The following is a 15,442-nucleotide window of genomic DNA, read 5'->3' as shown; positions in this document are numbered from 1 at the left end:
TAAAACTTCCGTAAGTGACAACATACAGACTAGAAAGTGTAAAGAAGAGAATTCTATTTCCATATGTGACACATTCTTTAAAAGTTTTTGCTTTCAGATGGTAATCCAGAAAACATCATAGGAAATTTGTAACATTCTCAAATGTTTTTGAAAATCTCTTAAAATGTATGTTATTCACAGATGAATGCAGATAATCACTTGACCTCCTTGCAAATCAATATATTATTGATTTGCTTGATTAAAAAAGACAAATATTGTAAAAGCTATACTGAGCATGCAGGAGAATTTTCATCTCAGCCTGTGCAACAATGTTGATATTATTAAATGATATTATGATAATATTAAACCTGCAACACCAGGCGGACCTGAGAGCCTGGGATTTATTAGAATAACTACTCTTGCACGGTCAGGTGTGCTGACCTCTGTCCAGACTTCTAATCATCCATAATTAAGATAAGAGCTGCATTTAAAATCTACGTGCACAGAGATTGATGCGTCTCCTCTGATAAACATAATGCCTCCTCAGCGGTATTAGAAATCTGGATCTGCATCGACGTGAGTTGAGCGAGACTCCTCTATCACGCAGCTTTTATTATGGTCAGAGCCGCCCTTCATTTAAGGGCTATATTTTATAAAGTGACCATCATTTCTCGTAACAGCCGAGCCTTGTCCCTTTAGGATCAAGCGCTCGGCCACGTTTGACGGGGGTTAATTTTGTATACTGACTTAAGTTATATCCCTTCACTTTAAATTTGACTCGACTTTCCTCCCCTTGCCGCTGATTGATAATCCCGGCTTGTCCGCGTGTGAGAGATCCCGTACTATAATCTCCGTCCTTTGATCGTGAAAAGTTGAAAGGATATATGGGAAAGAGGCTGATAAAGTGATTTCTGTGACAGTGGGTCGATGGAATAGCGCTGCTTTAAGTCATACTGTTTGTCTTTAGAAGAGCCACGCTCTTAATAGTGATGCCCCCTGTGACTGATGCAACAACTCCTCACTGGGTGTAACAATGAATGCAGACAACGTTTGACTGTAAACGGTCCTGGGAAAAATAGCTCAATCAATTAAATGGCCCAAAATGTTTTTCTGATGAAAATGCAGATGTAGGGAGCTGCAATGTATAGCCAGGATTTCAACAAATTGCAAAGAGAGGATATTTTTTTTCTTTCTGTCTTGTGGGGGGAGGGGGTTTGTTTTTGTGGCCTGCTGCTTGAGAGTTTCATATCTTTCACTGGCATCTGGCAAAGTTTAAACGTCTGTGGTGTCTTCAGAAAAGTCACTTCAATCAGTGCCCTTACTGAAGAAGAGATCCAATTGGGTTCCACACAGAAGTCTAAGATGAGTGGATGAAAGCTCTGGGAAAAAAGTTTGTGCAGCAAAGCAGCGATTTTCCTCTGCTTTTTCGAGTTTTGAAGGACTGTGTGTGTGTGTATGTGTGTGCCACATCCCGCCTCCCCCCTTGTCAAGGAGCTCCCCTGAGCTTCCTTCTCTGTGCTTTGGCACTAGAAGTCACCTCCTTTGGTGTTCAGCAGGCAGGTACACAACAGGAGCAGCTCTCTCTCTCTGAGCTGTTGAACTTTTCGGGAAAGGAAGAAAGGGAAGGGGAAGATTAAAAACAGCTCTGTGATGTGGAGTGCCGAGCTGCCTCCTGAGAATTCCTGGCATAATAATTTAAATGATCAAATGATACAGAGGAGACTTGTTAGCTGAGAAACAGCCTCCTAGTTGGCCCCATGGGCCCGGTGCTGCCGCGCATGCATTGCAAAACAGCTCCTCTGTTGTGCTAAAGAACCCGGCTTTTTTACCCCCTTTTTAGGAGCTGACTTTTTCTACACTTCAGCAAAGGTGTATACAGAGGACTTAAGACTTTTGTCTTTGTTTCCATTAATCTTCACGTGACTCATTAGACTCCATGTTTGTACATGAGAGGGGTCGGAACCACATCATTAGGTCCAGTCTGGGAATTTTTCAAAGGCACCCGAGTGTGTAAAGTCTAAGAGTCACTCTTTGGAAACAAGTCTCGGTGGAATCGTCTGAATCGGTTGAAACTCTGCCGTGCACTTTACAGACAGAACAGAGAGTAAAACATCTCTTTTTAAAGTGTCTGTATGAATGTGTGTCTTAGTCATTTCAGGTTTTTATGTTTGTGTGTGTCTTCCTAGATCCCGCTCCCCTGCTTGAGGCCTCACACACACTGGAGGACAGACTGCATGAGCTAGAGAGTTCCGCCCCCGACAGCCAGACCCTGGTGCGGGAGATCAGTGGGCACTGGAAGAAACACCTGGAGTGCCTTGAAAAGACAGGTCGGAAAATAATTATCTTTTCTTCCTATCCACATATACTAGCATGACATGCTTCCAATTTAAACTTTTTAGGGCAAGGCAAGTGTTGCCTTAAAGAAGAGCATAAATTTTAGGGCACCAAGGCAAGTTGGAAGGGCATCAAGGCAAACATTTCTTTCGAAGTAGGGGCACCAAATAATATATATATAATATATATATATATATATATACATATATATATATATATATGTATATATATATATATATTTTAGAGGTAATTATGCACGAATATACAAAACGCCATGCAATTATTCTATCAATATTATCGTTTTCATTAGCGGCTCATGTTGACAAAAAGTATACAAATCCACGTATGTTACACACTTGGTCACTGATAGCCACTAATAAAAATAAACACACACATAAACAACATCAACAGGTTCAGGAACTGGTTTTCGATGGCAAACGAACCACTGAATACTTTTAGCACTGCATTTAAACAATGAAATAAACTTACCTAAAAAAGTTGTCTATTTTGCTAATTTTTTTCCCAACAGCCTGTAATTGCTCGTCTTTTCTTTTTTTTTTACCCTTAGGTCACCGTTAGATATTGAACAGTTGAAAATGTTCGAAACAGTTGGGACAATTTTATTATATTCATTCAACGAAACAATTACGTTACCAGTATTTAGTAACAAATGAAAAGCCGGTCAAGACAAGTTGTTGCCGTAAACACGGGTACATTTTTTAGGGCATTACGGCAAGAGTGGAGGATGGTCACGGCAAGTGTTGTGGTTGCCGCGGTGATATTCGAAACCTGGCATCAATATCATCACTTTAATTGACAATGTTTAACTTAACTGTAATGAAAAATTTGACCAAAACAAAGTTGGAGAAACCTAAAACCTGCAAGCAATGAATGTATTCTGTCACCAAAATGACACACAATGACAAACTACTACTAATCACCATTTTCAGACACATAAACACTCGATCGCTCCTGCTGAAGATTATTAACTATTATATTATTTAGCATAAGTCCTGTTCAGTCATTTCTGTGGATTTTCACAATCAAATTCAAACTTTGTCTAGTCAATCACCATCTGGTATTCTGCTGCAACTGAGATCAACCTGAACACTGAACAACAATGTCAGAACCAGAACCTGGTACCACAGGGGACTTGTTAGGGGTTGTACAGACTTGTCGACTAGTTACTTTCACTGTTCGACGATGGATGTTTAGAGTTTGAAATGCACCAGTTAACAAGTTCCTCCCAGATAGTCACACAAAGACTTGTCTTCTATTTCAGAATGCTTCCTTTAAGTCGTACATTTACCACCACTTGTAATCATATCTGTTATATAAATTACATTTAAAATTACTCTTAACCAGGGGTCACCAATCTTTTTTGCATCTGTTCTAGATCAAAGGTCTACCAGGACCTGTTTTATACAAACTTAAAATGATTATATAATACTTTCACCGTAAATTTGGTAAGAACAACAGGAAACATTTAAATAAAACTGTGTGACCCCTGCTCTTAACCTACCATCATTCATTAGTTGGAATGAGTCAACATCTTAGTTTATCCTCATTTTGTGAGCAGCATTTGGACTTATTGTTGTATAACATTACATAATATTAACCCTGTTGTGTGCACCCCCTTCAGTAGACGGCCCAGCAGTCTCAGGAGACACTTTAGAGTCCAGCAACCCGGACTCCCAGATGACGCCCAACAGCACACCGGCTCCTGGAGCCCCCGGATCTCCACAACAGAACTACCAAGATCGCACAGGAGAACGAGGGTACAAAGAGTATTTCAATTAGTATTTCTACCTAATACAATTAAAAAGGATGAATCTTAACAGAAGAAATATTAAGAGAAAACATTTTTTTTATCATTTCAATAAAAAAGGGTTTATTTTTTATATGTTTAAGATATGAATACAATTAAAAATATCTGAATGTGATATTTAGAAAATCATCACACTTATAGAAACATTTTTTAATTTATTTGACTAAAGGTGTTCATGCAAAATGTTGGACCAGACAGGAATAAATGAAAGAGAAAAGGAATCCCAAAATGTGAAATAAATCAGACATTTTTTTGGCATTGAGAAATGTGTGTGAACACATCAATTGGTGGGATTAACATTATTCTGTCTTAAACTACTAGACTCAACTTCTAGCTTGAGCGTGTGGCAGCGACTGACAGTTTGTTCTCTCAGGGAAGAGGAGGAGAGCACTAACGCTGGTTTGGTTGAGAGACTGTCAGAGGCAGAGGAGAAGATCAAGGTTCTGCATTCATGTAAGTGCTTAAACACTTCTGCATACTCAAGCTGTTAAATTAAATTTCAGCTCATTAAAACCGTGTGTTTGACATGTGTATCGACGCTTTCTCATGACTCTGTAAGCCTGTAAAGCGTGTGATTTCAGGAGTACAACTGTCTGTTTCAACATATTAATTCAATAGAGGTTCAGCAATGTATCTGTGTTCCTCTGTACAGCTTTGAGCACGGCAGAGACGGAGCTGCTAGACCTGCGGTGTAAATACAACCAGGAGATGACCAGCAAGTAAGAGACAATATTTAAATTTGTTTTGGTCTCAAATATCCTTTGGTTTCAGTGGGTTGGAGCAAAAAAACAACACCAAAAATAAGAGATTTGCTCTATTAGTTTCTTTTAAATGTCTAGAGAAAAAAATGACTTCCTGTAGCCAAATCCAGTTTGGAGTAGACCAAGGGTCAATAATTAAAGATTGAAAGATTACAAGCCTTCTCTGGTTTTGGAAAATCTTATGATTGTTGAAATGTGGCCTTGAAAGCAGGCTCCATGATCACCTCATGAGCATGAAGTCGACATGAAGATCAATACAAATCAATCAATAGTGCAAGTTTGTGTTGTACTGTAAGAAAAAGGCTTCCTTGATTCTATTTTCATATCATAAATATTCCATTCAGCATGAGGTCATAAATGTTGCCGCTATGATCTCACATATGGTTTTGCAGACCTGGGGAAAGTAAGGCCTGAGGGCAACATGCACCCCGTTTATTGTACTTATGGGACTGGAGTCTGGAGAATAAAAAATAAACAAATAGAAATAAATAAATGAATGTATGTATAAATAAATAAATACATATATTTTTGAATAAATATATAAAGTGACTTAATTTTATTTTTGTCCTAGAATTGCGCTATTTCTGTCTTTCTATATTTATAAATTTGAATAATTAATGTACTTAAATGTACATCTAATTGTTAATGTATTTGCTATTTCAACATATATGAATGCATTTTTACATTTAACTTTTTTATTAATTTATACTTTTGGTCATATTACTTTCGACATTTCACTCGCACTATGCAAAGTTAGTGGGCTCTGTCTGAACGTCAGTCTGAGGCAGTAGTCATATATTTATTTTGTATATTTATGTATTTATTTATACATTTAGTTACGTATTTACACATTTTTTATTCTTTTATAATTGTGTCATTTCTCATTCTTCATAAATAAGTATTTCTTGGTCCTAGTAATAACCCCTTAGAAGTTTTATATTAAGAATAAATAATACTTATAGTATACAGAATTTAATAATGTACGTTTAATGGCTTAATTTCACTTTTTTCTTTTGGTTTTTCCATCTTATCAAGGCTATTTTTTTGGCTCAACACACCCTACAACAGTCACAGTATATAATAAGAATATTAACTTGACCACCCCTGCAGTCAAGTTGTTTTGGTCCAGTTACTTGTGAGGATGTTCAACAGCTGGCTGAGCTGCCCCTCTTTATTCCTCCATCATAAACTCGGTAATGCCACCGTCGGCAGAGACACTGCCTCTAATGCAGGTCGATGAACGAGGTCTGTGTTTGCCTTGCCTGGCAGTTGGGCCCTGACAGCCCTCAAGAAGAATTGCACCATTTAAAGATTGCTTCAGAAAACACTCTACCTTGTCCTGGTCTTTGAGCGCAATGTATCTACTGCACGCCTGAAAGGAATCTGAGTTTCTATGAAGGATGTCGATAGACATTCAAAGTAAACACTCCTTTGTTTGGGTTGTGCTCCAGAGCACAGTCGGGCCCTGCTAATGGATTTTCTCCCAGGCTTAATCCATGCGCAATTGAAGTAATGTTTCTAGAGCCACAGCCATCTATTATCATGGATCACAACTTTTCAGTTTGAGCGCTAAGAAAGAGCATCTTAGTCATGCTTTTTCTGTCTTCAGTAGTGGTTGAATTCTGACCCAGCACCGTAGTTATCCTTCCTGACTTCACACATCTGAAAGCCAGGCAGCCTCTGACCGCCTGCTTCCTCAACGTTGATAAGAAAGACTATTTGTCTGCTTCTCCTTGAGTAGCCGAGCAGATAATCAATACAAAACATTTTCTGTACTGCACAAGTTCATTAAACGTGGCGCTGACACCTGCGAGTGTGTGCTGTCAGCAGGGCGCCATCTACCTCGGCCTTATTGACGGAACCCGGTCATGACCGGGACCTTCTGAAAACAAGTTGGAGCCACAGAACGCTGATGATCATTAACATCTAAAATAGGCTATTTCTCAATTAAACCTAAATAAAGTTGTATCATGTAACATGTTAAACCCCCAGAATGTTCCTTGAAGAATTTTGTCTTTCAGTAAAAAAAGGCCCAAAACCTGAAAGACCTATGTGCATATTTAAATCAATCACCACCTCCTTGTTAATTCATCCTTATCTACCTTTTGAAATTCCAGTCCCGTGTGTGCTAAAAGGAAAGTGTTGAACTTCAAACAAACCTCATGAATAATCTGCCGAGCTTCTGTTTAAATTAGACTGATTGTTAGATGTATGGAGGCAAGTTAGAGTTCAGTTCTTAAACAGGCTGCAAAGACACAAAGCTGTTGGTTCAGATCCCACAATGTATCTGAGATGCCAGCAGGTGGGAGATATTTTAGAAACATTAATGGAAAGAGTTATTGTTGGCAGCATTGATGCTACATAATGTTAACCTCTGGGTTATGAAGAGCTTTTTATGGATCATTAATGCTTATGTACGATGTTACAGATATTTAGATATCATTTAAATAAATATTAATTGGGGAATTAAAAAAAAAGTTGAATATATATTTTTAGACACTCACTGTGATAATAATTATGTGAAAGTCCATAACGACTTATTCATGTTTAATACCTAAAATGAAAAAACCCAATTATTACATATATTTAGAGTCCATTAGAGTCCAAGGTTTCTTTTATAGATCTTTATTTACTTTAGGATTAAAAAGGAAATTTGTTGTGTAACTCCATGCATATACAATGTAAAATTTATGTTAAAAGGTATTGCCAAGTAAACTTAACAAAAGAAAAACTAGGTTTTAAGACAGGCATGTCAAACTCAATGTCAGGATCATACTTTCTAATGAGTATTAAGCCCTGGTCGTTTTAATACTGTGTTTAAACACTCGTGTTGTCATGCTGCTAGATCATTTAAAAAATTGGTTTTGTGTTTCAGGAACTAATATTGAAATATATTCAGGTGGGAATTTATATTTAGAGCCACATAATATGCTGTGTTTCTTGCCGGGTCAAAAAGAAGAGAAGGAGAAAAAGAAGCCTTTAAATAAAAAAAAAAGTTTTTTTAAAATGTTATTACGCCATGATATAGCAAAAGTTAGCTAATTGTAAAGTATTTCAGTGTGTGTTTTATTTTATTTAAAGATTAATAATAGTATATCATAAAACATGTATATGATACATATATATGATAAAAGCACTTTGTAACAATGATTTTTTTCCTACCAATTTGTTTTAACAAAATGAAATGCAAACAAAAACTAATTAAACAAGAGAAAACTTTTTCAGTAAATAATTGTAAGCACTAAAATGAGTAATGGAATATGACATTGAATATACACTCTATCAGAAATGTTTCCTCATGATTAGTTTTATAGTTTTACACTGACCTCACAAGGACTCCACACAAACTGTCAATTGGTTGCATGTGGCCCCTGAGCCACTTTTAACCCAGGTCAGCACTAGTACAATTGTACACTAAACTGTGTTACTATTTCAGTTTGTAGTTCTTATGTCAACTTGTCTTATAAAAAATAAAATCGTTTTTAACATATTTACTGATCAAGGTCATGTTTCGAGCAGTGTTTTGGTCGAGCTGCAGCTGCCCGTTGATTGATTTATTAAGACCTGTAAAGACACCATTACAATGATTGAATATCCAGTAGTGGAATGTGTGATCAAGCTTTTGGATGTCTCGTTTGAACAGAAGACTCTGGATTCTTGCAATATTCTTGAAGTGGTAAGAAGCGGATTTAGTAACGGCTTTGGGGTGACTGCAGAGGTCAGGCCCGGATCAATAATCATGCAGAGGTTCCCAGTTGATTTGTAGCTTTGAAGCTATATGTGCTAGATGCTCGTCAAGAACAAGCTCTTATATGTCAAAGATAATATGGACTCGAGATTATGGAGAAAATATGTCAATTGGTGAAAATAGTGTCAATAATGACACTTTATTTACTTTTTTCTAAAGAGTAGAAACAAGATACTCAAGGTAGTTGGACACCCCTTTAGATGTCCATATTATGTTTATTTCAAAATCTTAAAACGATATCACAATCCAGGGGAGCACAGTTCTATGTTTCTTCAATACATTTTGACATACGTGTTAAATTATGTACAGTCGAAAAAAGGTCATCCACGACCTGAAATGTGTCTCTCCCGACCACGCCTCCTTGGTTGCAACTGTTGGAACTGTAGAAGAAGGTCTGTCTGTGAGCTGTGTACAAAATTAAATAAATATTATTTTATTTAATCACATATGAACACATCAACCGCTGACAGGAATTGCTCTGTAAAAGTTATTTTATTGTTTGTCTGATCCGTTCAAAGATCTCACGCGCACATGTCAGTAAATAAAAAACGACTGCTATTGTGGGTAACCTGGAAAATACATACGATTGGACTGATGGACTCCTTTTGTTTGCTGTGGCACAAATAATATCCCAGATAACCTTTCCAAGATGTGTCCCTGTTGAGGTCCAGGTGAAGATCAAGGACACACTGGACAGTCCACACGGTAGTAGGTCCCAGGAATGTTAGTCTTTAGAAGAAAATACCTTAAAAAGAGAAGTCTGTGAAGCTATTGCTATTAGTTTAAGGTTGTTTTAAACATGTGTTGTTTCCATGTGTGGTTTATTTGTGTATCCTCACTGAAAATCATGATTTCGGGATGTGTGTTTCCAGGGCGGAGGAGGTCAGCACCATCGTGGCAAATCTGGAGAAAGCTAACCAGGTGAGTGCGATGGAGACGCTCCTTCGTTTATCTAATAACGTCAGTCTTTAATCAGACGTCCTCCATCACCTCCTCCTACCTCCTCCCGTCCTGTGATGTGGTGATTAGCGGGTGTAAACCTGAGCCCCCGGTGTCTGTGGTAGCGGGGCTCCACTCAGCAGCCGGCACTAGACCGCAGTGCATGTTTGATGTGGGACCGCACATCACCGGGGTTCTCTGTTATCTCCTTTCGTTATGTCTTCAGTTCCTCTCTCACTCCCACTGTGTTTCTTTCCTCTAATGCTCTGGCCACTGCTCTCTGACAGCAGCTCCCAGATAAATGTTTTAAAAATGAATCATTAATTAGCGAGCGGGGTGTGACGGAGCAGGTAAACAGTCGGGCAGGCTGAGGAAACAGCCCTCTCAGCAGAACGAGTCACAATTTCACCGGGTTCCACCTTTCACAGCGAGAGCTTTGATTTATGCCTCTCAACTTGATCACCTCATTAGCCGAGTGATACAGGAGCCGTGTTAAACCCCGATACGCTTGTGTCCAGAAAGCCGAACTGGCCCAGAGAGAAGTGGAGAGGCTGAAGGAGCAGCTAGCCAGTGGCCAGAGTCATCCAGCAGAGGGCGCCAGCAGGGTAATTAACGACGTGGTGACCTTTTTCATGTGGATTGTTTTGATCTGGTCTTCCGCTCACGAGCCGGCTACTTTCTCTCTTTCGCTTCTTGCATCAGAGCGATAGAGGCGGGGCGTCGCCCTCACAGCTGGAGGCCGTCTTGCTGGCAAAGGACCGCGAAATCCTTCGTCTTCTTGAAAATGTTCAACGGCTGCAGTTCACTCTCCAAGAGGTTCGAGAAACCTCAGCCAATCAGATCCTAGAGCTGGAACGCCAACTGGCCTATAAGACGGAAGCTATTGAGGTGAGTGATCCGTGGATATTCCCTCTGGATTGACTCTGATCATGTGTTTCTTTAAACCTTTCCTTATCACTTCTCCAGAGATTAGAAGCTAAACTGCAAACCCAGATGGACTATGAAGAGATTAAAACAGAACTGAGGTAGGAAAACAATAATTGCCCCGTTTCATCTTCCGTCATTGATCTTCTCCTTGTTTCTCTCCACAGTATCCTGAAAGTTATGAAGCTGGCTTCAGCAAATGGCAGCTCATCCCAGGTATGAAGTTGCACCTCTTGACTTATAAATGTGTTTGCTGCTTCAAAAAATAGACTTTCACAGATATACATATAACTGTGATAAATGAATTAAACATGAATTAATTAAATTTCTTTCGCTTAATATCTAATGGGTTGCTGAAGCCTTTCCCAGCTAATTAGGGTGAAAGGCAGTGGACACCATGGCAGGCTGCAAGTCACATGCAGATGACATGCACACACTCATACCTATAGGCAATGTAGAGCTATGATTATAATATTTCCATTTTTAATTTTGCCCTCAAATACCTTTCCAAGGGAAATATGTAAGTCTAAGTAAAGTGACATGGCATGAGCTAAAATAAGGTACAATATAATTTCTCTTCAAACATTAAAGCCATCAAGACTGCACACTTTTAAAGTACAAAATAGCCTGTGTGATCATTTGCAATATCATTTGGATCTGGCACAAGTGTTTTTTGAAATAGAAAATGTAAATCAATGGATCCTCCAAGAACAATTTGATCGAACAAACCTAAATGGAGTTAAACAATTTTAGCTCCCTTTAGATTTCCGTAAGGCTATATGTAATTGTGCATGGATGGCTGTAGTGATTGCAATGAGAAGAAGACATCTCACCCTCTTCAAATCTGAACTCAAAACCCACCTGTTACGCACCGCATACCTCTCATAACCCCTCCCACCTGCTGCTTTCACTTTGTTTCATTATGTTGTTTTTATCCTCCATCACCAGGTTTCATTGAATTGTGTGATTTTATTAGATTATATGATATTATTGTTCAGCGACCTTGAGTCTCTTCAAAGGTGCTTTTAAATAACATGTATTACTATTATTATTGTCTTTTTCATGCTTATAAAAAAGGTTCTCACAAGAGTACCAAGTTTTTCTCCTGTGCTTAAATGTCTTGTATTTTTACGTTTAAAATTGTGCATGTAAAGTGAATAATAAGTAAATAATCCTAAATCATTATTTCACTCCCTCTCTCAGAATTCTAGATAGTTTGTGCTATTAAATACATGCAAACATGAATACTTTTAAGTTAACTCGCTTAACTTATCTTGTCTTATTTTCTTCTTCTTGGATCACAAACATGCTTTGTTTAATCCTTGTGTTATCCCAGGGTCAATGTGACCCGAAGGCCCGAAAATAAATGTAATTGTTGTATCCCATTTGTTTCCTTTGGGTCAAAATGAACAACCTCCACCACTCTATATGTATTTCTGGAAGCCAGGGAGGTCATTCACCTTGACCCAAAAGCAAAACAAGTGATAAAACATTACTTGTTTTGACCCTGCGATAATACAAGGGTTAAAACAGGTTAAGATCAAATCTCTTTAAGCTCAGCTTGTGTAATTCCTGCTGAATATTAACATCCAGTAGAAAGTGCATCACATGAAAAGTTTCTTTTGTTTTTGTTTTGCAGGATTCTTCCAAAGCTGGTGAGGCTCTTTTGCTGGACAAAGATGCTTTTCTTCCATCTAACAAGTATCTGTTAGACAAGGCCCGAATTTTGCACAGCTGTGGTAATTAATTTTTAAGCATTCATATTGTCATTAATATTAGAAATTAAAAGTAAATGAGAGAACATGTTTTTTAGTATTCAGTGAGATTAATGAAAATATCTCTAATAATACATCAGTGTGTGATCAGACAATCTTGTTTCCACACCAGATGAAGACCAGTCTGAGGACATGCCCAGAGAGACATGTCGGCCGCCTGCCTCCCACTCCTCCTCCTCTCAGGTGGACGGACTCACCTCCGCCAGCCCCGGCCCTCTTGCCCTGGACAGCTCGGCGTCCAGCCTCAATCTTCCTCGACCCTTCTCCGTGTCTCCATGCTCTGGAGACAGACTGTCAGGAGACCACCTTCTTCACAAGCAGCTCCTCTCACCACCTTTCAAAAAGGAGGTCCTCATGACATTTCCCACCGCCCTCTATGCAGCCAAAGTGGCCCTCATGTCTGCCACGCAGGGGTCAGTGGCGGCGAGCAGCGGAGACGCCGGCTTGCCCAGCGACCAGTCCGAAAGTGGCAGCTCCACCGCGGGGGACGAGGACCAGCTGGACACAGCGGAGATCGCCTTCCAGGTGAAGGAGCAGTTGCTGAAGCATAACATTGGCCAGCGTGTCTTTGGCCACTACGTGCTGGGCCTCTCCCAGGGCTCCGTCAGCGAGATCCTGGCCCGGCCCAAACCCTGGAGGAAACTGACCGTGAAGGGCAAAGAACCTTTCATTAAGATGAAGCAGTTCCTCTCAGACGAACAGAACATCCTGGCACTGCGGACCATCCAAGTCCGCCAAAGAGGTGAGAGTGCAGCATGTGGTTGGATAGTGAGTAGTTGAAACACTTGCAGACATCTTTAAATATGGCACTGCAGCAAAAAAAAGGAAGCAACCGATTGGTCTTGTTGTGAAAGTAGATTTATATCACAATCATACTTATATATATATATATATGTAGATGTACGTTGTAACTGCTGAATGTACAATATCTGTCAGCAAATATATAATATAAAACATATAATATTTAATTATATACTAACGCCAGAAATAACATTTTTAAATTGTGTGGGAAATTGCCAGCTACAGACCTTGGCTCCTCAACAGGTTTGACTCATGAAACTGTATTTCATTGTCATCATATATAATTTATGTCACTGAAAGTGTTTCAGGATGATATATGAAATTGCAGGCATAAATATATATTTTTATATTTTAAAATTACACTTTAATTTAAATTAATAAATAAATCAACTAAACTAAATATTAAAGCATCAATTGTATACCTTCATTGACGTTTTTTTGGGAGTTCAAGAAGGCATTTTGCGATTAATATGCATTACATAATAGACAACACTTCAAGGTTTTTATCAATATAAGTATATTTTTGATTTGTATTAACTCAATGATTCGAGACAACATTGTATACCGACGTAACTTCACAGGTTCAAATAGATATAAATATAAAATAAATTAGTAGTTAAAAAACAGAGCATTGAATGCATTGAGAAATTAAATAGTTTATAATTGTTCGTTCATGTTGTAAACAATGTTATATTTTTTAGAACATTTACAATAATTCAAAATAAAAACATAAATAAGTAGTGACAGAAATGTGGAATATACTGTAATGTGCGTAGATTTATGGCTCTATTATTGTCACGTGACACTTTCTCCAACAAAAGCATAGATTTATTAATAGTTTCATACATAGTCCCAGCAAACCAGAGTCCTGAGGTGTTGGTCCAAGCATCAGCCCATAGGTGTGCACACTGAAACACACACTAAATCAAAAGTTAAGTCGTGATCAAAAGGTGTGTAAGAACATTTTCAGACTTCCAACCGGTCTGTTTTGGTAACTCAGGTCGTAATACCTTTAAAACTTGTAATCTACTTGGACACCATCCTTGACTTCTTCACAGCTTCCTCTGCCATGTTTGTAGTGTTACTTTTAAACTTTGTTTTCTCTCTAGATTTTCAGCGTTTGAAAGTTGAGCTTCCCGTATACAGCAACCTCAGACAGCATGCTCTCAAAGGCAGCCATTGATCTAGCAGTCAAAAGCAAAGCCTTGGAACTGCTCTCTGATCAACCATCCCACTCACCCCCCTCTTCCTCTCTGCTCCCTCCCTCTCTCTCTTTTCCTACCCTCTGTGGCAGGGAGCATCACTCCACGCATCCGAACTCCAGAAACTGGGTCAGACGATGCCATCAGGAATATCCTGGAGCAGGCCAAGAAGGAAATCCAATCCCAGAGGGGAGGTGAGGAAGAGAACTGACTAGTATTTAAAGACATATCGATTCTTGATCTCCTCTGTTAATCCTCCGTCATACCCGTTTGTTTCAGGCGACGCTAAAGCGTCTCTCAGCGCCAGCTTGAGCAGAAGTAGTCATGGGTCGGTCAGTAACTCCGATGAAACCATCAAAAGCATCCTGGAGCAGGCACGGAGGGAGATGGAGTCCCAGCAGCAGGCCTTGATGGAGCTGGAGGCCTGTGGCCGGGCTTCTGCTCTCAGCAACGGAGCCCAGGTGGAGAGACTTGGACCCGTGGATCGGGCCAGGGGTCCACCTCTGCCTCTCTCCATCAAACAGGAGGAAGGCGGCTGTATTACTGTTTGCCTGGCAAATTCCATCAGCAGCCCGCAGACACCCCTCAACGTCCTCTCCCCCGCCGCATTCGTCCAGAACATCATCCGCAAGGTCAAGTCAGAGATCGGCGAAGCAGGAACTTACTTCGACCAGCACTGGTCTCAGGACCGGGTGCCACTGGGGCTCGGTAGCGCCAGCAGCTCGCAGCCCTTCAACTCCATCTCACCCTCGCTGTCATCCTCCTCTTCCGGACCCTCAGCTCTGCCCCGGCCGTGGCCCCGCTTGGAAAACGGAGATGGTCTTCCGAACAGCGAGGAGGCTTCGGCGGCAGAGGATGAGCTCGGACTGAGCAGGCCTGTGGAGGTGAAGGTGGAGTCGGACACATCCGTGAGCGGAGAGTCTCCCGGTCCGGGTCGCCTGTCCTACTACCCGACCTACATCCCCCGAGCGCTGAAGCCCACTGTGCCGCCGCTGACTCCAGAGCAGTATGAGATGTACATGTACAGGGAGGTGGACACCCTGGAGCTGACCAGGCAGGTGAAGGAGAAGCTGGCCAAGAATGGAATCTGCCAGAGGATCTTTGGAGAAAAGGTCAGAAAAATGAAGCAACTATATTTTACTTACAAAGCT

The 15,442-nt window shown here is 40.0% G+C and overlaps 1 protein-coding gene across 2 annotated transcripts in view; it reads left to right on the top strand.

Annotated features, from left to right (window-relative positions):
* Nucleotides 1–15,442, top strand: part of cux2b (cut-like homeobox 2b) — a 97,149-nt gene that overhangs the window by 77,240 nt on the left and 4,467 nt on the right. Inside the window, exons 5-17 of one of the 2 annotated variants that reach the window (XM_087796445.1) lie at nt 2,166–2,306; nt 3,959–4,091; nt 4,515–4,594; nt 4,794–4,860; nt 9,523–9,571; nt 10,108–10,194; nt 10,292–10,477; nt 10,556–10,614; nt 10,681–10,729; nt 12,153–12,252; nt 12,401–13,030; nt 14,384–14,485; nt 14,571–15,403. In XM_087796445.1, coding sequence (XP_087652571.1) covers nt 2,166–2,306; nt 3,959–4,091; nt 4,515–4,594; nt 4,794–4,860; nt 9,523–9,571; nt 10,108–10,194; nt 10,292–10,477; nt 10,556–10,614; nt 10,681–10,729; nt 12,153–12,252; nt 12,401–13,030; nt 14,384–14,485; nt 14,571–15,403 — 2,516 coding nt within the window. Of the gene's footprint in view, nt 1–2,165; nt 2,307–3,955; nt 4,092–4,514; nt 4,595–4,793; nt 4,861–9,522; nt 9,572–10,107; nt 10,195–10,291; nt 10,478–10,555; nt 10,615–10,680; nt 10,730–12,152; nt 12,253–12,400; nt 13,031–14,383; nt 14,486–14,570; nt 15,404–15,442 lie in introns of both variants that reach the window. The other variant, XM_087796437.1, reaches the window with a different exon arrangement.

This window comes from Callionymus lyra, chromosome 1, assembly GCF_982586985.1.
Source record: "Callionymus lyra chromosome 1, fCalLyr1.hap1.1, whole genome shotgun sequence".
In the NCBI taxonomy this organism is placed as follows: Eukaryota; Metazoa; Chordata; class Actinopteri; order Syngnathiformes; family Callionymidae; genus Callionymus; species Callionymus lyra.
This window is presented reverse-complemented; position numbering and strand designations above follow the sequence as displayed.